The sequence below is a fragment of the Petaurus breviceps genome, unplaced genomic scaffold, assembly GCF_028583685.1.
Source record: "Petaurus breviceps papuanus isolate PSGF00001 unplaced genomic scaffold, PetGlider_PUasm1.0 181, whole genome shotgun sequence".
Taxonomy (NCBI): domain Eukaryota; kingdom Metazoa; phylum Chordata; class Mammalia; order Diprotodontia; family Petauridae; genus Petaurus; species Petaurus breviceps.
Window position 1 is genome coordinate 2,243,226 of NW_027185784.1, and position 26,479 is coordinate 2,269,704.

The window sequence follows — 26,479 nt, forward strand, 5'->3', positions numbered from 1 at the left end:
GAAACTAGACATACTCATCAGTCTACCTTAAATTGTCCCTAAACTCCTTTTATCTTAGGGTATTCTGGATGGGGTTATTCAAATTATTCATGGCAGTTTAGTAGACATTTAGAAACCCAGATTCATAAGATAACCATAATTCTGTTCTAACTAAGCACTCCCTTGGTCTTATAGTATGCCAAGGAGAAGAAAAATAATTTGAAGACCTTGTATCCTCTGTAATCCCCTATATTCACTGAATCCTCTGAGCCCCTGAGAAAACAAACATTGAATCAAGAAATTGCCTACGCAGTCCTGAGCTAGATGGCTGTCAGAGTTATTATGGGTGAGATGATTCTACTAGAAGGAAGAGGAAGCATGTTCAAGAGTGACTCTGCAGTGGAGCAAGGGCAAATGGCCCTTAACATGTATCTGTCACAAGGGAGAGAGCCAGGACTGGAACTGACAATGTTAGTCACAAAGCTACTATAGTTACTGGCAGAACCAGCATCTGAATACAGTCACCTGACTGCTTCTCCCCGCTGTTACACCACAGTGTTAGCCTGTTATTTATGGGTAACCTACTATGTTCACAGAATCATAGATTTTGAGCTGCAAAGGGCCTCAAAAGTCATTTAACTCCCTCATTTTACCGAGGAAGAAACCATTCTCAACACATATTCCCATATTCTTATGATATATAGACATGTAAAGACCAGGATGAAGACCCAGGGAAGAATTGCCTTTCAGTGATACTCTTCTGAAATGCAAAGTGGCATGTTGAATAAGAATACATAAATCATAGAGATTTTGTAAATCTGGCCTCAGTTACTTACAAGTGTGTAATGGGATCAGGTCATTTAACTTCTCAGGGTTTCACTTTCTTCATCTGCAAAATAGGCATAATTTTGCTTGCATTAGCTGCCTGCCAGGGTTGTTGCAAAGAAAGGAGTTGGTTAATGTAAAAGCGTTATACAAATAGGAATTGCTGCTGTTGTTATTATCATCATTTCTCCTAGAGGAATGCCAAACATTATTCAACTACTTCCAGCCCCATCAAGTAAACTTTCACTGTATGCAATATATATTTAATCCAGGGAATAGAAAATTAGGTTTGGCGCTTGTGGTTATTTATCCTGGAAACCCTTTGGACAACCTCATTTTCCCAGCTTCACTTTTAAAATCTGTTTCACTCCATTCTGATTTATAAATTTTATGGGAAAATCTCCAATAAGTATGTTGCACAGAATCTAATAGTGGTCCTTATAGCTTCTTTAAAGTTTAACTAAAAGCTAACATTTTCTTATGTCAGCTATACATCCTTCAGTCTAATAATCTGCAAGGCAGAATACATCAAGATAGCTTTTCTCCTTCTTCTATTTTAATGATTTATTCCCCTTTTCCCTTCTACGTTTCCATCTCTATCAGAGACATGGTGCTATATCTGTTTCAATATTCTGATGCAGTTCAACTTATTGGTCTGCTGCTCATATTTTAAAACTATATTTGGCAACTTAAAAATTCCAAGTTGTCACTCACTGAAAATAAACACTGGTTTATATGAACAATCCAATCCAATCCAATCAATATCTATTAAGTGCCTATGTGCCAGGCACTGTGCTAAGCACTGGGGACACAATTCTTTTGCTCTTTTTTTTTTTGGAGGGGGGAAGGCAAGGAAATTGGGGTTAAGTGACTTGCCCAAGGTCACACAGCTAGTTAAGTGTCTGAGGATGGATTTGAACGCAAGTCCTCCTGATTCCAGGGCTGGTGATCACTGTGCCACCTAGCCGCCCCAAGGGGGCATAAAAGAGACTGTACTAACAGCTTGCAATCTAAAGGAGGAGACTTGCAGAAAAGGAGGCAGGAACACAGGGGTAGGAAAGGACCAGATGCCAGGGGATACTAGGGTAGGGGTAGAGGATGGGGTGGGGGTTATCTTACTCCCTAGAGTTGAAACCCAGGCAGGGCAGCAGACAAAATGTGGAGTGAATCTCACAGCCATCTGCTGCTGTCTGGATGAAAGTCTTAACCCCTCAGAGCATATGGACCATGGAGGTCCTTTCTATAAGCCAGGAAAGATTGTTTACTTTGCATGGAACAACTCCTCAGTGCAAATATTTGGTACCAGAAAATAGAAACAAATACAGAATTCTTACTGATAATAGTGATATGTTAATGGCTCTGAATGGCTAGTTGGAAAGCAGGGGTTAAAAGTGACTGATATTACCGGAAGATACTTCTAACTAGTTTTTCTAAGCATCTCTGTAAAACTATCTCTCTGGAATCTCACCATTGCCATAAAGCTTATAGTTTGGGTATTTCGCAATTGTTTCATGCAACTGGTCACTTGTCGGGTAGGCTTTGGATTTACTGGCATTTTTTACTCCCTTTCAGGCAGATAAAGAAGCAGAATCATAAGGGACAGGAGAGTAAAGAGCCCATTTTAATTACAAAAGAGACTCAGGAAATTTTATGCTGTTTAAAAAAAAAAACAAAACAAAACTGTGCATTAAAAAAAGAAAGATTCTTATTCATCTATTCGTCCATTCCTATTCATTCCAGAGTTCATTCCCCAAATTGATTCCTTGTCTTCATTATATTATGAAACTTTTAGCCACTGTAATTCCTAATGAAAAAAGAACAGTTGATCCTGTTAAATACGATTCATTTTGCTGTGTAGCCATTTAATATTATCTGTGAATTTTTACTTCAACTAGGGACTCTGGGAGTTATAGAGTCTATCTAATCCCTTCTCCTCCCTCTCCTCTCTAATCCATTCTACACACAGATGGCAAAGTCATCTTCCTAAGGCACAGGACTGGTCACATTACTTGTCTACTCAAAAACTTTCAGGGGTTCCTTATCTTCTCTAGGGTAAATTCAAAATCTTCACTTTTCCATCAAAGTTCTCTACAATGTGACTGCCCAGTGTACCTTTCCAGACTTATTTCATATTAGTCCCTTCATGGAGGAGTTCGTGTTCCTATCAAGCTGCACTTTCCCAAACTCAACAATCTACCTCTCTTCTGTCACTTTATATAGGATGCTTCCTAAGCCTGGAGTGAACTTTCTCCTTGTCTGTACCTCTCAGAATCCTTTCATTCCTCCTAGCTAGGAATTTTTTTTTCTATCAAGAAATCCTTTGGGAGTCAGATGAAGCCTATGGATCCCTGCTTAGAATCATGTTTTTAAATGCATAAAATAAGATCCATAGAATTACAAAGGAAACCAAAAGTTAAGGAAATATTTATGAATATATAAATTCAGATGTAGCAAATATATCTATTAATAGATTATTTTATTATATTGTTATATTCTATACACATATTTCACACACATATGTATATATACATACATATATATATATCAATTAAAAATCTACCCATGAACCAAAAGATCCACATACCTCAGGTTAAGTACTCCTGTTCAATGCTTAGGTCAAATGCCACCTACTCCAGGAAGGCTTCCTTGACCTCCCTAATTGTATTCTTTTACTTTTCTAAATATGGCTCTATAATTCTCCCCACCCCCAACTAGAGAGAAAGATCCTTGAGAGCTGTAACTGTATTCTTTTTGTCTCTATATCTCCATTACATAGCATTCCATCTTATGCAAAGTGCCTAATAATTATTTGTAAAATTGAATTGAATAAAAATGATATAGCAGCATCATTTCTTTCAATACCAGTTCAAAATCACATCAAAGAGTCTTTCTTGATTAAGCACATCTAAATCTAATTATTCCTTTAATAATAAGTTCCTACTATGTTTCTACTGTGGAAAGAATGTGGGGAGAATGAATGAGGAAACAATTCTCATTCTTAAGGAAATTTAATCTACTTGGAGGGGAAAAATGTATGTAAATGAAGCAAATATAGAACAATTCAAAAGAAAATATAGTCAAATATTAAATTGTGTCACACAGAGTACTGTAAGTATTTGGGAAAGCTCCCTGTGGCCTGGGATTAGTCTGGGAAGGAGTTCTAAAAAGAGGTCATCTTGAGTTTGATCTTAAAGAAAACAAAGTATTTTTATTATCAGAGAAGAAAGGGAAGGGCATTCACAGTTAAGTCAAATGAGTAAAGACAGGATTACAAATATGCATATGATATACATAGGATTATGTAAGCATACAGGCCTGATTGAAATAGACAATCTTTTAAAGAAACATAAGATGCAGAGAGTTGTGAAGGCACAACTTTTATGCCAAACTGTGGAGTTTGCAGAGGGAACCATAAAGCAGTACTGGGCACACATTTCTTTTTGAATGACTAAGTATAAAGGGAACATGATAAAAATAGTGATTTAGGAGATTAATTTAATAGTGGATTAAAGGATGAATTCATGGGGTGAGACTAAAGGTAAGGAGATCCTTTATAAGGGTGCTGAAGCCATTAAAGCCTGCACCATTGTGATGGCTTCATTATACCTTATATATTCAGTTAATAAGAATTTGCTTCTCTATGTGATGCTTTGGAATTTTATAGAGTCTTGGAATCATATAGTTACATTATCACAAATATACAGCTAGAATGGATTTTAAAGGCCCCCTAACCCAAATTTAGATATGAGGAGCTAGAGCCTAGAGAGGCTCTCGTCCAGGGTCACACAAACAACAGAGTAAGGATTTCAAGCCTGTTACTCTGACCAGATCAAGCACTTTCCACTGCATTCCTTGGGGTTTTCTCATAGTACTTGCTTAGTACAGTGCTTCACACATAGAATAATTGCAATAAATGCTTATTGACTGATTTCACAAGGTCATCCAGTTGTAAATTTTTAGTATTTAAACAGATTTTTTTCCCAACAGTTTTAGAAACATTTTTGGTAATTCTGGCTTTGTGTGGGGTGTGAAGGTTTGAAGGGAGAGATGGTGGTATTAAGGGAAAGGTTAACAAAATCCTTTGATTTAAAGACTTGGGCAATATATCTCCTATTTGAGATGCTTTTCTTTTTTATTCTAGGTTCCTCATAACTGCTTGAAATGTTTAGCTGGGAATCTTATGAGAGGAGTTACCCTCTTGGGATTTTCAGTGCTTCCTCGTTTCAGCCAGAAGTAAAACAGAATGAGAAAAGACTTTCTCTTTTCCCCTTGAAACAAATCAGAAAGTATTGGCTGAGAAGCAGAAGTATAGACTAAGAGAAAGTTATTCGAACTATCATATATCATTCTTTTTTGGCAGGAAGAACTGTTTTAAGTGTAAATAAACAGGTTTGTGGTTTTCTCAAAAGTAATAGTGTGTAGGGGAGGCATGGGAATTAGTAGTGCAAAGTCATACAAAAAAATAACCATAATTTATTTTACAATATTTTCATATCCCAAGAATAAATCCTTTCAGGTCTTCTGAATTGCGGTAAATTTTCTCTGCTGCTATGACTATGTACATATGTGTGCACATACAGGGTGGCCTAAAAGGCTTAGTGCAATTTAAAGCTGTATATATGATGGGGTATCTGGGAACCCCTTTGAGTCTTACCACTTGATTTGGCATTAACCTGAGGTCATAAACCTTCCATTATCACTATTCCCAAATCTGTTACCCTTAATCTAGCCAAGCCCTTCATAGTCTGTTATCTCCAGGTAGCCTTCAACTACTTCCCACCCTTAATTCCATTCTCTTGCTTTCCTGAGTCTGACCTCAGTCCCATCAAGATCCTCCCTGGAGCCCTCCTCTCATCACCCCAGACTACTAGGCCACTCCTAGATCCCTCCCACAGTCTTTCTGTATATAAGACCCATCTTACCTCCATGAAGGTGCTCAGATTCCATCTAGCCTGACAAAGTCTCAAGGTTCAATCTGGCCTGATTGAATTAGTGATACAAATGCTCAGGCTCCTTAAGAGTCTACCCAATAAGTCCAATCTTTAATAAACTCTGTTTTACTTTGGCTGAGAGAAGACTTAATTCATTTGGGTAGGACCTGGCGTGTCAGTATTTTGGGGTCCCAAGGACCCCTAAACCTCAACATTGTTAACCCCAACATATACATTTAAAGTTTATTTTGGTACCTTTTGTTTTAATATCCCTTAAATTTTCCAATATATCCCAACCTTTTCCCTTTTTGATCTTTTATAAGGACTTTTTTTTAAATAGAAAAAAAATAATTCAACAAAACTAACCAACATATTGAAAAAATCAGACATTGTATGCAGTCTTCCATACACATATACCCTCAACCTCTGCAAAGGTTAGGGGGAGATGCATTCTCATATCTCCTTTTTGAGGCCAAGCTTATCCTGCTTATATATTCAAAGATGTTTAATGTAAACAAAGAAATAATGTAAGAGCCTATATTTGAATTTCTGTTCTATCATATGGGCTCTTTTGTGATGATATATTTCCCTTCTACCAGAAAAACAGAGAAACTCACTGCACTGTACAGTGATTGCCAAAGAAAAGTCACTAGATTAGTAAGGAGTGAAATTTCATGGTTAAATGTGATGTATCTTTGCTCCTTTTGATATCTGTTCCTTTCATAGAGTCTCTCTTTGAAGTCAAAGGGTCCATCAGTGCCAAAAAATGACTCTAGAGAATTTCAAAAGAGATGCGATTTGGATCATCATTTGGTTACATTTTTTGTTTCTTGGAAGCTACTTCAATGTGAAGACAAATGAGCTCATGACAACAGTGTTAAAATAAGACCAGGAGCTTTTACTACCATAATGACAAACAGAACAGATGACATATGCAGAAGCAACCCAAAAGGAGCATTTATACTATCTCCATTCAAAATGTGGAAGGTAACTATTTCAAAGTTTGATGGATTTGGAGCAAGGGACTTTAAATATCCAATTCAATCCCATAATTTAAAGATTAAGAAACTGAGATGCAGAGAGGTTAGGGGAGTTTTCAAGGTCAAAAATATAGTAAATGGTGGGATCTACTAGATCCAAACTGTGGTCTTATGACCAAATCTAGTACTTGTTGCCCTCTTCCATTTACCCAGGTTGACAAGATATTAGGAATTCTTTAATAACTATTTACTGGGTTTATTATAAGTTACCAATCCCTAGCTCATAGGATTATAAAATTTAGAGCTGGAAGCAATCTTAGAGATGCTCAAAACCAGAGATTCTTAACCTAGGGTCCATGACTTTGCTTTTTAAAAAAAAGTATTGTGGTAGAGTCAAGATGGCAGAGTGGAGAAAGTACTCAGTTGAGCTCTTCCAACACTCCTATCCAAACAACTTTAAAATAACCCCACAGATCGAATTCTGAAGCAGCAGAGTTAACAAAAGGTCAGAGTGAGACATTTTTCCAGACCAAGACAATTTAAGGGGTCAGACAGAGAGATCTGTAACACAGGGTTGGAGGCTGCCCAGAGCCCGCATGGATGAAACACTAAGAGTAGGACCAGGGGGCTTTGAGAGCTCTCAAGCTGTAGACAGGAAGGGGACGTGGCATCTAGTCAGAAAGAGATTACAGAGGCACCATCTACTAGCACAGATGTAGGACCAGATGCTGTTTGGCACCTCCATTGTCTATTCAATGAAGGATGAACAATACAACACATAACACCCATTTCTGGGTCAGAGTTCAAGGGCAGGGAAAAGTACTTTCAGTCAAGAGGGAATGGAAGTCCTGAGGGGCAGTTTTACTTTTGGTCACAAGGGATGAGGACCCTAAGGAACAGTTTCACTTCTGGTCCAAGTAGCAAAGGCCCCAAGGAGTAGTGCTAATTGTGGAACCAAGGGATCAAGGGCCTTCTGGGTAAGGACCAGATTATAGACCAGGGGAGCAATGACCACACCTCTCCCCACATCACACCATCATAGAAGCACCCAAAACATTCCAAACCCTTAGATCTAGCTCTTAAAACATCAATGTGAAAAAACCTGAAGCTTGAAATAGTGCCCCCCTCTCCCCAGACTAGGAGCAGAGCACAAACTTAACATGAAGTTCACAATAAAAAATAAAAAACAGGGTGGAAAAATGAGCAAATAAGAAAACAAAAGAACATGACTTGTGAGAAATGAGTATTTCTCTCATGTATGTAATATGTACTTTTCTAGTAATATCAGTACTAAAGATATATGTACCAAATGGCATAGCATCCAAATTCTTGAAGGAAAAGTTAAATAAGTTAAAGGAAGAAACAGACAGTAAAGCTATACTGGTGGGAGACCTCAACTTTCCCCTCTCAGAGTTAAATACATGTAAACATAAAATGAATTAGAAAGAAACCAAGAAGATGAATAGAATCTTAGAAAAGTTAGATGCAATAAACATCTGGGGAAAATGGAATGAGACCAGAAAGGAGTCTACCTTTTTCTCAACTGTATATGGCAACTTCACAAAAATTGACCATGTATTAGGACCTAAAAACCTCCCAAGCAAATGCAGAAACATAGAAATATTAAATGTATCCTTTTCAAAATATAATGTAGTGAAGATTACATTTCATAAAGGAAAGCATGGAAGCATAGATGAAAAGTTAATTGGAAATTAAAATAATCTAAACTTAAAGAATGAGTGGATCAAAGCATAAATCATAGAAATAATCAATAAATTCATTAAAGAGAATAACAACACTCAGATAACATATGAAAATTTGTGGGAAGCAGCCAAAGCAGCATTTAGGGAAAAATGTACATCTCTAAATGGGTACATCAATAAAAGAAGAAAGAGCAGATCAATGCATTGGGCATAAAACTAATTTTAAAAAAATCCTAGGGGGGAAAAAAACAAGTTTAAAATCTCCAATTAAGTACCAAAATGGAAATTCTGAAAATCAAAGAATTAATAAAATTGAAAGTAAGAAAAATAAATTAATAATTAAAATTAGGCTCTGGTTTTGGTGGGGGGGGAGGGGGGAGAACAATAAGACAAATGATTGGTTAATTTGATTTAAAAAGGAAAGAAGAAAATAAATGACCAATATCAAAAATGAAAAGGATGAGAGCACCATCAATGAAGATAGAATTAAAGCAATTATTAGGAGTTATTTTACACAATTATATGCCAGTAAAACTGATCTAAAAGAAATAAATGAATATTTAAAAAAATAAATTGCCCAGATTAACAAAAAAGTAAATAAAATACTTAAATAACCCTATCTTAGGAAATTGAACAAGTTATAAATGAGCTTCCTAAGAAAAAGTTCCTAGGACCAGCTGAATTTACAAGTGAATTCTACCAAATATTTAAGGAAAAAATTAATCCCAATACTATACAAAATATTTGGCAAAATAGATAAAGAAAGAGCCCTACAAAATTCCTTTTATGATACAAATATGGTTTGGATACCTAAACCAGGAAAAGCCCCCCCCCCAAAAAAAAAAACCCAAAATAGAGAAAGAAAACTATAGATGATTTCCTTAATGCATATCAATGCAAAAATTTTTAAATAAAATACTAGCAAGGAGATTACAAGCAATATGTCACTGTTACCAGGAGATTGCAGCAATAATATACTATGACCTGATGGGATTTATATCAGGAATGCTGGGTTGGTTCAATATTGAGAAAACTATTAGCCTAATTGACCATATCAATAACAAAACAACAAAAATCTTATGATTATATCAATAGATGCAGAAAAAGCCTTTGACAATAAAAAAATGCCTATTCCTATTAAAAACTCTAGAAAGCATAGGAATCAATAAATTTTTTTCTTAATAATCATAAACAGTTCCTATCTAAAACCAAGAGCAAGAATTTTCTGTAATGAAGCCTCCCCAATAATATCAGTGAAACAAAGATGTCCACTATCACCACCATTATTTAATTTTTTTAGTAGAAGTGCAATAAAACAAGAAAAAGACATTGAAGAAATAAAATAAGCAATAAGGAAACAAAGCTATCACTCAAGATAATATGATGGTATACTTAGAAAACTCTAAGGAATCAACTGAAAAGCTAGTTGAAACAATTAACAAATTTAGTAAAGTTACAAGATATAAAATAAACCCACCTAAATCATCATTTCTTTATACTACCAACAAAACGCAACAGCAAGAGATAGAGAAATTCCATTTAAAATAATTATATACACAGTAATAACCACAGTGTATGACTGATTTTGATAGACTTATCCCTTCTCAGCAATACAAGGACCTAAAACAGTTACAAAGGACTCATGATGGAAAATGTCATCCACATCCAGAGAAAGAACTATGGAGTCTGAATTCAGAGTGAAAGCAGACTATTTTCTTTTTGTTTTGTTTTGTTTTTTTCTTTCTCATGGTGTAATGTTAATGGGATAAAAGATCTTCCCTGCCCATTAATAGGCCTCATGTGGCACCCGTTAAGAGAAGCTTGCTTTGTAGGAAGGCTTTCATACCTTTTGCTAATTTCTAATTAGGTCAAGAGGATTGTGATGCCCTCTGGCTCTGAGAAATATATTAATACTCTTAGTTGGTATTGTGTTTTGGGGGTTTGCTTATGAGAAGGATCTTGTGATTCCCCAGCTGAGATTCTGAGTGGCTGTGTGTTCAGAGCTCTTCGAGATTACTCAGATGTAAAGGCTCTCCCTATTCAGAGATATATGTAAAGTGTATAGTTGATTCATACAGTCAGAGCCCTGTCGGTTGGTCTTTATTTCTATGCTTGTATTTACTCTGTTTGTATTTTCATTGAAGCTCAGGGTGTTGGCTTTTCCACTGAGCTAGTTAAAGTAATTAAAAAAACATTGTTGACCCCTTAAACAGCTATCTTTCCTAGTAAAGCAGATCTAAGAACCTGTGCTAGCAGCCATCCTGGGTATGCCAGTGTGGTTGCCACTACACGTGATTTCTCCCATTTATTATACTTCTTATATACATGACTAATGTGAAAATAGGAATGTTTAATAGGAATGTATATATAAAGCCTATATCAGATTGCATGCCATCTTGGAGAGGGAGGAATGGAGGGAGGGGGAGATTAAAACTTATTGAAGTGAATGTTGAAAACTAAAAATGAATAAATTAACTTTAAAAAATAAAATAAAATAACTATAGACAGTATAAAATACTTCAGAAGCTACCTGCCAAGATAAACCCAGGGATTATATGAACAAAACAACAAAATACTTTTCACACAAATAAAGATAAAGCTGAACAATCAGAGAAATATTGATTGTTCATGGGTAGGCCAAGTCAATAAAATAAAATGAAAATAAAAATGACAATTCTAATTAAATTAATTTTCTTATTCAGTGTCATGCCAATCAAACTACCAAAGAATGAGCTAGTAACGATTCATCTAAAAAACTGGGAAAAAAATTTATAAAAAGTTTCTCTGGCAAAGTATTCATTTCTAAAATATACAGAAAATTGAGTGAAATTTATAAAAATAAAAGCCATTTGCCAGGTAATAAATTGTCAAAGGATATAAACAAGTAGCTTTTGAAAGAAGAAATCAAAGCTATCAATAATCTCATAAAAATGCTCTAAATCACTACTGGCGAGAGAAATATAAACTAAAACAACTCTGAGATACTACCTCATACCTATTAGATAGGCAAATCACAGAAAAAGAAGATGACAAATGCTGCAGGGGATGTGGAAAAATTTAGATAGTAATGGAGTTATAAACTAGTCCAACCATTCTATAGAAGTATTTGGAACTATGCCCAAAGAGCTATAAAATTTTGTGTATGCTTTGATCCAACAATACCACTACTAGATCTGAATCCAGAAGAGGGATTCCAAAGAGATTTTTTTAAAGGGAAAAGGACTTATTTGTACAAATATGTTTATAGCAGTTCTTTTTGTTGTGGCAAAGATAGGAAATAGAGATATTCATCAGTTGGATAATGGCTGACAAGTTGTGGTATATGATTGTGATGGAATGCGATTGTGAGAAATCAAAACTCAAGATTTTTAAAATTTTTGTTATTTTTTTGCATATAATTGAGAAATATTTGATTAAATAAAAACATATTTAACAATATATGTTAATAATTTTACTGCAATATAATTGGCTTCTACTTTGGAATTTTATATATTTTATACATTTAAAAACATTCTGAGGTATTCATAGGTTTTACCAGCCTGCCAAAGGGGTCCATCATACAAAAAAAGTCTAAGTAGCCCTAATCTAAAGAAATACCCTAATTTCATAATTGAGGAAACTGATAACTAAAAAGTCTGTGACCTTTTCCAAAGCCACACAGGTAACGAGTATGAAAGCCAGAATTTGAGTCCAGATCTTTCTGACTACAAGATAAGTACTCTTTCTATGTTTGGCACTTTGTTAAGATTTCTGTTTCTCTTTAGTTATTAAGAAATAGTGAAATGCATTTTTCCCAGGGCACTTTTATTTCATCAGAACAAAATGAGTGTGTATTTAGATCTGTATTTAGGCATATTATTGACAAATAATTATTGAGCTCCTACTATGTCCAAGTAGCTTGGGTGCCTTTTAAAAGAAAATTAAAGACTAAAAAAGTAGTGAGACAGGAGAGAGGAAACTGGGTATCTTTTATCCAAAGAGCAAAAAGTTTTTCAAAATTTATATGTACTCTACAAAGTAGTCTGAAATTATTTCATCAGGTAATCAACTACTAACATGTTGGTTGAGAGACTGCCTATTATAGTAGAAAGAGTGAGTCAAAAGACTTAATCTCAGGTCTGCCTCTTTTGGGCTTTATTACTTTACATAAATTATTCATCTGAATACTTCACATTCTTATCTGTCAGATTACAAGGTTGAACTAAAGTGATCTCTAACAATCCATTCCACTTCTAACATTCTTTGATTTTGGGATTTACAGATGTGTCTATGTTACTGGCCCATTCTTATTACCTATTTGTTTATGTTGATTACATTTAGACAATTAAATCACAGTGTACAAGAGGAAAGGCAGTATGTTATAGTTGAAAGAATGCTGATTTTGGAGTCGAAGGACCTGGGTTTGAATCCTACACCTCTGTTGCTAAATACTTGTCTGATTTTAGACATGTCACCAAAGCTCACTGGGTCCTACTTTCCTCATCTGGAGAATGAGAGAGAGTTAGAATGAATGAAAGCCTAATAAATGAATTAGTGGAAATTTACAAAACCTAAAACAAAATTTCTAGTAATTAACATTTTGACATCCTAGAATTGCTGTTGCTTGGTTTTATCAAAACAATTCTTTCACTCAGAGAAAGTACTGCATGGTACTATTCATTTTAAATAAGTTAAGATTTATTCTATTTTGAAATTTATTTTGAGAATTTTACTTGTTAAAATATTTGAACATTCCAGGAATATAAAAAAATAATGAAATAAGCAATGAAACAGCTTATGTATCATCACTTAAGAAATTAAGAATTGTTTTTTCTCACTTAGAAGATTATCAGAATATCTTTCTAATTATTTCATAAGCTTTTTTACCATTTTTTAAAAAGAGTTATGTGACATTTTCACCTACTTAGTAAGCAAATATCTGTTCTCTTCCTGTTAGGTGAATCAGGCTCTTGGGATCTTCTCATCTGCCTGCCTCCTAGGAAAGCTGATGGAAAGCCCTGCATCATGAAAGAATACTTGTTCCAGTTGAACTTAAATCAAAGGGTATAGTATCAATGGTATTTTTCTTGTTGTTTCCAGATTATCAAGCAGAGAATTACTATTAAGGTTAAATCCATATTATTTATCAGTGCTTAGAGTTAAAGGAAGAGGAAAAGATGATCCAATCTCGTTTATTGACCCAGATTTGGCAAATGAAAATAACTGTTCGATTCAACCTTGCCCTATAGTTAGGGTATAAGTATTGTACTTTGTTTCCCTGTTAGAACTGCCCAAACTTAACGAATAGGCTAGCCTGCCCACACTGTACCACACATCATCTCCATTTTTTAAATTAGAGAAATATCTACTCCATTATTTTATCTTTTTCAGATGATACATCTTTTGTTCTCTTAACTCACATCACTATTCTAAATGTGTGGTCACATTCATGAGGCAGTTAGATGGTGCAGTAGGTAAGAATACTGAATTCTAATTCAGGAAGACCTAAGTACAAATCTTTCCTCAGATACAAGCTGGGTGACCTTGGGCAAGTCACTTTACCTCTGTCTTAGTTTCCTAATTTGTAAAACGGGGGTGCTAGTACCTCCTTAGCTCCTAAGGTTGTTGTAATGATACCATGAGAAAACATATGTACAACACTTTGTAAAGCTTAAAGTGCTATATGAATGCTAGCCATTACTGTTATTTTCAATATTGTCAAGTTAATCGAGTCCCTTATTGAGTTCATTAGAAAATTATAAGTAGTATTTGAATTAGGCATTATGCCCATTGGGGTCCATTAACTTAGACTTATTGCAGGAGGATCACACAGAAGCCAGTCAATACTGGAAATAATAAGACCTTTAATTCTTTGTGTTTAAGGAAAGACCATGTGATTTTATAGGAGGCACCTAAGGGAGCACTAAGAGGGAAGCAGAGACAAAAAGAAAAGGGTATCAGGATATACCTTCCTTCATCTCCTGAAAACTTGGGTGTCAGTTGATATCTCCAAAACCAAGGTATCCTGCTAACTTCTTCCCATATCCTTTCCACAACAAAGTTACATCTGATACCTCCAAATCAGGAGGGGAGAAGAGCAGGGAATGAACATCAGTAGGATACTTTGGTCCTAGTGGTCTTTAGACCATTGCTACGAGGGAGTACCCAATGAGTCTATGTAAGGCTACTCATAGGTCCTGCCACATTTTTTATACCAAGCTTTCATTGGTATTTCTAAATCCATCTTTATTTCATGTATGAGGTCAGCTCAGGTTTTTGTAGGAAGTATGTTAGAGGTCATCTAGTTCAGCCCCATCATTTTATAAATGAGGAAATTGAGGTTCAGAGGTGAAGTGAATTGCTCAAGGTCACATAGGTAATAAGAAGCAGGATCCATTGACTCCAAATCTAGAATACATTCTATTGTACCATGTTGTTTCTAGGTCATAGAAACTTATTCTCTTAAGCAGACCTGATTGGTTTATTTGCTTCTAATTCCAGGTCAGAGGATACAAATTAAATTACGTAGTAAAAAGGAAGCTCCTAGGCATAGAAAATTCCAGATATGAAAAGTTTCCAAAAGGGGGAAGGGCAGAAAGGAGGGGATACTAGGTAGAAAGAGAGAGTACAGCTAGGAAAGAGACTTAGGAGAAGAGGTCAAAATAATCTTTTGTCTTGCTTTTCTAGACTACATAAAAGTCAAATGTGGCAAAACAAACCAAGAATTATCTTCAGTCATTAGATTACATTGATTTTTGCATGTTTTTTAAGATTTTACAAGTTGAGTTTGGATGGAACATTTTTTTATTCAGCTAATGGAACTTTTGAATTCTGCTTTACCACCCACTATGAAAAAAAATTAAAAATAACCAACAACAAACAGCTGTCAGTGATCACGGGGAAGTACAGAAGAAAGTATACATGGAAACAAGTACTTTATTCAGAGGAAAAATATGTAGAAATGAGAAAAAAAATCCAAAGTGTACAGTCAGCAGTTTAGAAAGAATAAAATGTTTGGACACTTTTAGAATAGTTATTTATAAACCCTCTCATGTGTGACCAGTACAAGAAGAGGTGTGGAGAAAAGGGAACAAAGCAATAAAATCAGTCTTGGGGTATGGGGTGGAACAAAATGATGAAGGGTGTTGAGGAAATAAAGAGAATAAGAAAAAAAAATACATCTTAAAATCAAGCCTTATGAGTTCTTTATAAAAACTACCATTTATATAGTTATTAACAATTTGTAATACATTTTAAAAAATCTTTTTTTCATAGTCAAGCAAAACAAACCCATATGCTTTTCTTGTCTAAAAATGTATGACTAATTCTGAACCTTGAGTCTGTCACGTTTTTGTCAAGGTTGGGGTCATATGTTTCATCTTATTGGTCCTTGAGTTTGATCACAATTTTTGTTCTTCAAATTTGTTTTTCCTTATAATGTTATTATTTCTTTTTTTTTTTTAAGCAATTGGGGTTAAGTAACTTGCTCAAGGTTACATGGCCAGTTATTTCTGGGTGTGCTGCTGAGTGTATGAGCCCAGGATTCGATCTCCAGGTCATCCCAACACTGGAGCCGGTGCTCTTACTCGCTGAGCCACCTGGCCGCCCCTAAGTAATTGGGGTTAAGTAACTTGCTCAAGGTTACACAGCCAGGTGTTTCTGGGTGGGTGCTAAGTGTCTGAGCCCGGATTCGATCCCCAGGTCATCCCAACACTGGAGCCGGTGCTCTTACTCACTGTGCTACCTGGCCTCCCCAATGTTATTGTTTCTTAATAGAAGGAGAAACTTACTAAGTAGCAAGGTAGCCTATCTGATTCTCTGTGATCACTAATAAATTTTTCCTTACATCAAGCTAAATTCTGACTAGCTTCCATTAACTGCTCACAGTTCTACCTTTGGGTTCACTGATATATTTAGGGCCAGAGGACCTAGGTTCAAATTCTGGTTCTAACAGTATATCACTATGCTTCTGGTCATCCAGGTTTACAACCTCAGTATTATCAACTCCAAAATCTCACTCACACCATGTATGAAATAAGTTGCCAAATCTTACTGTTTTTATCTTATATGCCCTTCTCTCTATTCCCACAAACATTACCCTGGTTTAATCCTCATCAGTTCTAAAATGGATTCTTTTAATAGTTTCCTACTTGACCTCCCTACATCAAGCATCTTTCTACTTAAATAGATCAGCTACACAGCCTTCAAAGTGACTTTCCTCAAGCATAGGTCTAAAAGATGTCTACCCTTAATAAATTGCAATTGCTACTTATTGGAAGCTAGGTGGAATATTGTCCACTAAGTGGCGCCATACTGTACAGAGTTTTTGGACCAGGAATCAGGAAGACCAGATCAAATATGGCCTCAGTCACTAAATGTGTGACTCTGGGCAAGTCACTTCACTTATGTCTGCCTCAGGTTCCTCATCTACAAAATGGGGATGATAATAGCACCTACCTTGTAGGGTTAATTTAAAGATCAAATGAGGCAATATTTGTAAAAAAGTGCTTAGCACAGTGCATGGCATATAGTAAGTACTATATAGTTATGTTTTTATATCATCTACATTTTCTACTACACTCCTATCCTTACCCCACACCCTCCTTAAAAACTATCCCTTATAATAAAGGAAGAAAATGAACTAACATATCAAAGAAAAGTCTGACCTTATATGTAATTCCATTCTTCATCATAATGTACGCACTTTTGCCAAGAAGTGTGGTGGGAGGTGACATCATTTCCTATTTCTCCTTGGGGCTAAGTTTGGTCATTATAATTTCACATAATTCAGAGGGAAGGAGGGATGGAGGGGAGGAAGAAAGGATTTATTGATTATCTATCTATCTAATCTATCTGCAATCCTCTATACCAAGCATGGTGCTAAACACTGGAGATACAAATACAACTAAGTAAACAGTCCTTGCCTTGAAGAAGCTTATATTCTAATGAGGGAAAACAACAGAAAAAGGCAAACTGAAAAACAGGATTGAGGTATACCAGTCATAAGTTGTGGTGACCAGGAAATGAAGTAGAGGCTTAGTTCTAATTTTTTGTTTAATTCCTTTCATTTTGTAGCAGCAAGCACCCTAGCATACCCATGATGGCTGCTAGCATAGGTTCTTAGATCTGTTTTTCTAAAGGAAAACAACTCAAAATGGGTTAATCTTACTCTAATCAATCAAACATATATCATTTACCTAGTTCAGGGGAAAAAGTCAGCACCCTGAACTTCAGAGAATACAAGCAGAAGTTACAACAGAAAATAGCACAATTAAGCAGACAGGGCTGCCAGGTGTCTGACCATTACATTCATATCTAGTTAGTTACCAGAGAGGGAAGAACCAACATCTGGGTTTTCAAAGCTGGGGGGCTCAACAGCTGCTCAGAGTTTCATTTGGCCAATTCACACAACTCTTCCTAAAGTGAGCCACAAAGCAAAATCTTACATCTGGGTATATATAGCTTTATCCTGGGTCAGAGAATGTCATAACCCTCTTGACCCACTGCCCAATCACAAAGTAACAAGGTGTGGGCATTCCTGAAAAACAAGCCTCCCACCACAGGCTCCATGTGACTACACTCAGCCTATTAGGGGGCAGAGTATATTTTCAAATCAGGAAATGTTCTCAGATTCACTTAAGCCTATCAAGAGGCCAAGGGGCAGGGAAGATCTTCAGATTCCCATTATCATTACACATCTGTTGTGCTTCTGTCATGTATATCATTTTCCTAGTTCTGCTTCATAGTATATCAGTTCACATAAGCTTTCCCATGATTCTCTGTATTCATCATAGTCATCATTTCATACAGCACAGTGTTATTCCATTACATTAGTGTGCTATGTTTTGTTTAACCATTCTCCAATCAATGGACAACTACTTTCTCCCCCTGCCCCCAGTTCTTTGCTACCACAAAAAAATGTTCTTTTAAAGATTTTGATGTATATGAATAAAGCCTATTTTTCTTCTTGGCCACACCCTTTAGAGTATTTGTGTTCAAATGTATAACAATTTAGTCCTTCTCTGCATAAATCCAGATTGTGAAATATACCAATTCATTGAATTGCTTTTCCAGAAGATTTGTATAAATCCACAGATCTACCAACAAAGCATTAGCATACTCATGTTTCCATAGTTCCTCCTCAAACTCTTCCATTTATTTTTTATCTTTGCCAATTTTGAAGTGAGGTAAAGCTTAGAGTTCTTTGAATTGCATTTCTATATTATACAATATTATATATTGTATAATTTATTAACATGATTATGTATAATACATAATACACATAATAAGTATATTATAAACTATGGCAGTTAACTACATGGCCATCTTAAAAGCATTCTATAATCATTTCAAAAATTCGAGAACAATTTTACATGTTTTATTTGAAGCTCATGGGAGCTTTTAAAAAATATGATGAAGGAAACAAATGGATGATGTGAAAAGAATAAACATTAGGGTTTATGCAAAATCCCATCAAACCCAATATACTATCAAGATACTATGTTGGAAAATAACTCTAAAGTTCCTTCTCATTTTAAGGTTAATTGATGATTGTCAAAAATGTTACAGTAATGTTAAGTTTGAGAAATTCATTATATATGGGTTAGTTGATATCAAATTATAGTTCCTGTAAAAATGTTTCTCTTAGTAATGATGCAAATCTTATATATTTTGTGATATACATAAAATCAATAAGTAAAAGAGTGTCACTGTATTGTTAGAATGCGAAAAAAATCCATATTGCAATATAGCTGATTTACCACAGATGCATGTCCCTTAACCTTTGAATTTCCTGAGTCTAATTTGCTGACTTTCTCAATTTACCTTGGTGTTATCTTAACCTCTAGTTTAGCTTCTACTCTGGAGTACTGTTTGGATGATATTTCCCGTGTATGAGTCAGAATTATCTCATCCTTAGCCCTGTGAATGCCAAAGACTGACTGTGGATGGAAAAGATTTGGAGAAGGTCATTGGTGGTAGTGGGGGATGGGAAGAACAGAAGAGGAAGGAAAAGAGGTCACTTATTTCCTTTCTATTCTAGGTCATTGAGAAGCCTGGATTATTGGTCCTGTGCCAGGTTAACAATTTTTATGACCAAGGCCTTGCATGAAAAGTCATACATCTTCTATGAGTGTAACAGCACAATTTTTTTTCCCCTATGAAATCTGTACAGGTTGAAATCATCTGTATTACATGATAACTTTGCAATGCCTATATAAATCCCTGTGACCTTTGAACTCAATTACTGTAATCCTTCCTCTCAGGACATAAGCAATGGGTAGGATAGCACACCTGTTCTGTGTGTTTTAAGAAGTGCCAGAAGGAGTTCAGATTAGTTGAAATGAATATTAGTTTCTTTATTTATGGATCCCTTTCCTGAGATTCTTCTAATAGGAACCCTGGATTATTTCAAGTCATAGGGGTAAAGGTTGTTTTGCTTTATATGTGAAAATCATTCGCCTTTTGGCTTAACTTATTCCAACTTATCCAACTTTTTAAAATGGTTTTGTGCAGTTATTCTATTATATTTTATATACTCTATTTTATTATTATTTATTTTGACACACCTTTCTTTCACTGTATTTAGGACTACCTAGATTTTAAAAATCAGAATTCTCAGAGTTTCCTTCCCTACAGCCAGCATGAGATAGTGGAATGGACATTATATTTGATACTATTGGAACCTGGGTTCAAATCCTGAAAGTACTGCTTATTTATGTGACCTCTCTCTGGGTCCTTGATTCCTCCAATTTAAGAACAGAATATCAGTCCAGTTGACTCCCAAATTTCCTCAACCCAACAATCTTCTACCTCCTCCACCACTCTGCTATATGCTATTACTTTTTTCCTCTTTTGTTTCTTCCCTTTCATTTTAAATCCATGAAATATAAGTGCCACTAGGAGCTTAAGCATATCACACTTATGTAAGCTCTTTAGCCTTTTCTCAGTTTCAGGGAAGGAAGTGTGTTTGGGCTTTATGATTCAGCTTTCCCTGTGGATTGATTAAATTTAGTTCAGAAATTGTGCCAGTTGGAAAGACATTTGAGCTCACAATCAGCTGCCAAGTCTTATCTATTCTATCTCTACAACTTCTATCCTCCCCTTTCTTCATACTTACAAAGCCATCACTCTAATTTAGGATTTTATCACCTTTCACCTGGACTGGGCAATAGCCTTTTAAACTTTTCCCTGCCTTCAATCTTGCCCTCTTTATCCCATCCTCACACAGGATTTGCCACACTGATATTCCTCAAGCACCGGTTTGATCATGTCACTCCCTCTCTTAAGAAGCTTCCACAATTCTATTGCCTAGATAATAAAATGGCCACTCCTCGTGAGGCTATTTAAAGCCTTTCACAATCTAGCCCCTACCTGCCTTCCTATACTAATTACTTCCCTTTATATGCTCTACATCAGAGACATCAAACACTCCAAAGTGCAGCCAGAACCAGATGAGAATGTAATTGGGAAATATTTAGCGAATTAAATAAAAATACAATAAAATGTAGGTAATATTACATTTTAAAACTAAGTTAATATGCAACCCAAAGATCCTTATGTTCAGATTAGTGGCTCCCATTTCTATTTGAGACTAAACTACTTGCTGTCTCTTGCAAATAGCATTCCAGTTCCTGGCTTTGTGACTTTTCATGGACTGTCCCCTTGTGTGTCCTTCTCATCTTTGGCTCTTGGACTCCTCACCTGAAGTACCACTGCCCACATGAGGTCTTTTCTCATCCTCCAATGGTATTCCTTCCCACCCTCCCACTCCTGATTAAGTTTTTATTTACATTGTATATACGTTTTGTATTTGTCAGGGACCATATTGTTTCTTCCCAGTATAATGTAAGTTCCTCTATACCCAAAGGGCTATACAACTGTGCATACCCTTTGATCCAGCAATAGCACTACTCAGTCTGTATCTCAAAGAGATCATAAAAAAGGAAAAAGGACCCATATGGACAAAAAATATTTATAGTATTTTTTAAGTTGGCAAAGAATTGGAAATTGAAGGGATGCCCATCAATTGGGGAATGGCTGAAAAAGTCAAAGAATATGAATGTAATGGAATACTATTGTTCTATAAGAAATGATGAGCAGGTGGATTTCAGAAAAGCCTGGAAAGACTTACATGAACTGAAGCTGAGTGAAGTGAGCAGAATTAAAAAAAACAAAACTGTACACAGTAACAGTAACATTGCATGATGACCAAGTTTGATACTTAGCTCTTCTTAGCAATACAATAATCTACAATAATTCCAAAAGACTCATGATGGAAAAGGCTATCCACATCCAGAGAAATAACTATGAAGTCTGAGTCCAGATCAAAGCATAATATTTTCTTTCTTCTTCTTCCATTTTGTTCTGATTTTTCTTTCACAACATGACTATTGTGGAAGTTTTTTTAAAGAATATAAGTTCCTTGAGGGTAGGGCTATTTTTTTTTTGGTCTTTTTAGATCCTCTAGCATAATATTAGGGGAGAGAAAAAACATGGAGTTTTTGGTTACTTTGGGAACAAAGAACCTTTTGAATAGCTATGATTTCAAATCACTGCAGCATATTTCTAGGATAACTTTGTTGATATGATCATTGTAGGACAATTGTTTTTACAGATGTTTTGGATTTTGATATGAAAGATAGAGAGGTTTCCTAACTTCCATGTACATGAAGAAGTAAGAATAATCAGATTTGTGATCTAACAGAAGTATCACAGGGGAGATTCAGATTGAGCTAGAGTTACTGTAGGACTAAAAAAGAAAAGTATTGGGATTGCCTGAAAAAAAGTATTCAGATGCATCTGCCTTGAAATTTTTCCAGAAAATCAAGGTGGTGGCTGCTCTTTTCATGAACTGGAAGTGTCAGGGACAAATATTTCATCCTTTGTTAAAGATTAGGAACTGTACTAAAGTGCATAATGTTTCCCCATGTAGACATATGATTAGGAGAGTAGATTATAAACTGATGAAACTATTTGCAACTTTGATTCTATCAAATTAGTATTCTATAGGTTGGTAATTTGACAGAGAACTATGTGCCAGGCACTATGCTAAGTGCTAGGAATACAAATACAGCAATAACAAAAGCTGACAACAATATGGTCCCTGCCCTGAAGACAGAGCACAAAGGGAGTCTGGGGGGTGGGGGAGTGGGAGGGAAGCAGAGTATACTGGAGAGTTAGTTCAGCTGGGAGTGAAATGCATATCATGGCTAAGGTCCCTTTAAGAAATGACAGTCCTAGGGGTGGCTAGGTGGCTCAGTGAATAGAGCACTGGCCCTGGAGTAGGGAGGACCTGAGTTCAAATCTGGCCTCAGACACTTAACACTTACTAGCCGTGTGACCTTGGGCAAGTCACTTAACCCCAATTGCCCTGCCCTCCTCCCTCCAAAAAGCAAAATAAATAAATAAAAGTAACAGTTCTAGACAGGGACTCCTGAATCTGGAAAGGAGGTGTGGGCTGTTGTCAAGCATTTGGGGATAATTTGTTTGACTCAGTGCCACTTTTTTTGCAGCACCTTTAAAAAGGGACCTGACTTAACTACTGGATTCTTTTTGCTCCTTTTCCCTTTTCAGAGAATGGAAGAGATAAAAGGAGATGTGAGGGATAATTTGTAGTGAAGTTTCCCCATTCTGAAAAATCAAATCTAGAGTGGTTTCAGCATCCACTAGGCCCAAGTTTAGGTCACCTGACCTTGCAGGAATCTGGAACTTAGAGCAATGGAGACCCTCCCCAGTGCCACCTCAGCACAATATATGCCAAATAAGGACAGAAGTGCTTTCTCAAATGTACATTGGGTGATCTACTGTTTCCTTCTTCTGGTACTTGAGGTAGATTGCCATGTTTAGATTGTACACCTAACTTCCAGCCAATGGAAGAAAAGGGTCAGGAGGGGGGTGGGGGAGAAGTCTACATTAGGGCTTTATGACTTTGCCATTTCCTTTTTAAATTGCTTCTCCTCCCTGACCATTTGTCAGGAGGGTGGCCCTTTCTCGAGATAGTAATAATTACCATTCTTTTCTGCTTCCTACCTTGAGAAACCTCTGAGTATTATTAAGGTAAGGATTTCTGTTGCACACAGTTTTGGGGTGCACACAGTAGAGCTAAGATTAGACCTGGGTCCATAGGGGGTTTTCCTCTCTGGGAGCTAATAATCACTGCTTTGGAGCAGACACTTGGGATATCGCATGTACTCTCATTCATGTGGTTTGAGAAGTTCAAATTTCTGGATCCACCTTTACAGAGGCATCTAAGACATGGCAGCTGTGCCTCTTGAGGAGAGGGAGAACATTGTGAGTGTGTTCTGCCTTCTTTCCTACCCCTATCCCTCATCCTTTAGTAGCAAATAATTGAAGCAGTGATTTGAGAGAGGGAGCAAGACCATGACTTTGTACCCTTTCTTACTGTAAGTTATTTGGACAGAAATGTACAATGTGATAATGAATCCTTAGATTCTATACCATCACTCAAGATGACAGTGCATATATAGTCTTTATTCCACCCATTGAAAATACAAAAAAAAAATACAAAGGATTCACGATAGCATATAAAGAGTTGATATAATTCCCCTTTCCAGTAAGTCCCTAACTTTCCACTAAAGCCTATGCAGTTCTCCAGACTTATAACATCCTGTGATTTGGACTTACTTTGTAAGGGAAACAAACTTGGAATTTCTTAGAGGGCCAACCTCAAATATTTCAGTGAGTTCAGTGTTCATCCAGAGATTGGTACAGGTATCCATCTAGTTTAAGGTACTACCCTGAAGACAGACTTTCAAAGAGCTTAAGATAGTTATGCAAGCTGGGGAAGCAACCCCAAGCCTGATGCTGTCCAGGGAATCCCTCTTCCCTCTCTAGAAGACCAAAATCTGGGATTCTTATGCATGCAGTCACTAGAGCAACAATACTGGAGCTGGGGTTGCCCAAGAAATCTCCTCTTCTCTATATAGGAGACTGATACTTAGTAACTCTCACCACTTGATCACATTTCTCATTTCTACGGCTGCCATTTTTCAGGTTGAGAGATCATGTCATTGACTCCAAGGCTAAACTTAAGCACCCTCCTCTTGATCCTTATGAATGAGAGCGTGTGCAATTCTCATTTGCCTTTGATTCAAAGTAGCCATTATCAGCTCTTGGAGACAAATCTCCTAGAACCTAGGTTTGGTCTTAGTTCTGTGGCTCTTTTTCTGTCCTCTATAAGGTGGAAAATGGCAACAACAAAGCATCCATAATTTCTGCAAATTCCTTTTGTTAGGCCCTGAACAAAGATATGACTCTCACTGAACCAAATAATTCATCTCCAATTGGTCTACAACAACCCAAAGCAACCAACTCATCCCCAATCAGTAAGCTATAATCAAAGTCATAGAGCAAAAAGTCACCACTCTGTAAAGTCTGCAAAACACATCTGTAAACTAATCAGAGAATTTCCTTGGTCAGCCCCCTTAGAGATATGTAAGAAGTAATTTTCATAGGAGCCAGACACTGCTGCCAGTTAAATGCCTATAATTGCTTTGATTTTAGAACTTCTCTAAATTCCTGCAAAGGCTTGATAAAAAAAAAAAATTAGTTTATGCTCACTTTGGATTTGGGACTAACAATAAAGTGTCATTAAATTAGATTTATGTTTATCTAGACATAACCTGGTCTGGCTTATCTTGACTGAAGCAATTTAAAGGAAAAAAAAAATTCCTGAGTAAATGAATGACATAAAACATTTCCTACAGAGGAAATGTTCAATCAGCTTAAAAGAACTGAAATATTTTTTGCATATATACTTATATATACTTTTGTTATTTTTATTCAGTTGTTTTAGTCACGTCTGACTCTTTGTGACCCCATTTGGGGTTTTCTTGGCAAAGATACTGGAATGGTTTACCATGTCCTTCTCCAACTCATTTTATGAATAGTGAACTGAGTCAAAGAGGGTTAAGTGACTTGCCTAGGGTTAAACATCTAGTAAGTATCTGAAGCCGCATTTGAATTCAGGTCTGCTAATTACGAATAATCTTAGTTATTAAAATACCCTCTTATATAATATTTATATATTATTAGACTAGTTTAAAATTACTGCTTGTATTTGAAAGCAATCAATATTTATTTTTAAAATATATCATTCATTTTTTTCTTTTGCTAATTCAGACTTTCTTCATTATTCTGAATTTGTAACTTTTTTTTAAAATGCTTTATTAACTTCTGATTTACATCATTTGTTTCCTCCAGATTTTGAGTTACAAATTTTCTCCCCGTTTTTCCCCCACCCATCCCCCCAAAACAGCAGTCCCACAGGATATCCCCACCTCCAATCTGCTCTCTCCCATATTTTCTCCCATACCCATACGTTTCGACTTTTCCATTGGATCTCTATGCCTCAGTGCCTGTATATCTTATTTCTTAATTACATGTAAGATGGTATTAATAATAGTATATATATATATATAATACACACACACACACACACACATATATATATATATATATATTTGAATATCTGATTTTTAAAACTTTCAATTCCAGATTCATTCCCTTCCCCCCCTGCCACCCACCCACACTGGGAAGACAAGCAGTTCAGTATAGGTTGTACATGTGCGGCTAATGCAAAACAATAACATAGTAGATATATTGTAAAACACTGACTATATTTCCATCCCTCCTATCCCACCTCCCATTTGTTCTATTCTCTACTTTGATCCTGTCCCTTTTCAAAAGTGGTTGTTTCCAACAGCCCTCCCCCCCAGCCTGTCCTCCCTTCCATCATCCCCCCTCTCATCCCCTTTCCCCGCTATTCTCCTGGAGGGTGAGATCCCCTATTTAGTGTGTATTTCGCTCCCTCTTCAAGCCAGATTCAATGGGAATAAGGTTGACCCATTCCCTTTTGCCTTCCTATTCTTCCCCTCCATTGTAACCATTTTCCCTTGCCTCTTCTGTATGAGATAGTTTGCCCCACTCTGTCTCTCCCCATCTCCTCTCATTATATTCCTCTCACCTCTTAATTTCACCTTTTAAGTATCATCCCTTACTGTTAAATTGGTCCTGTGCCCTCTATCTATGTATACCTGTAAACATATATACACACATTCAC

General features: G+C 36.2%; 1 protein-coding gene across 3 annotated transcripts in view; it reads left to right on the top strand.

Annotated features, from left to right (window-relative positions):
• CPED1 (cadherin like and PC-esterase domain containing 1) overlaps positions 1-26,479 on the top strand; it is a 433,414-nt gene that overhangs the window by 68,566 nt on the left and 338,369 nt on the right. For all 3 annotated transcript variants that reach the window (XM_069087089.1, XM_069087090.1, XM_069087091.1), the window contains one exon: positions 13,355-13,461. In XM_069087089.1, the coding sequence (XP_068943190.1) occupies positions 13,355-13,461 (107 nt within the window). The remainder of the gene's footprint in view (positions 1-13,354; positions 13,462-26,479) is intronic.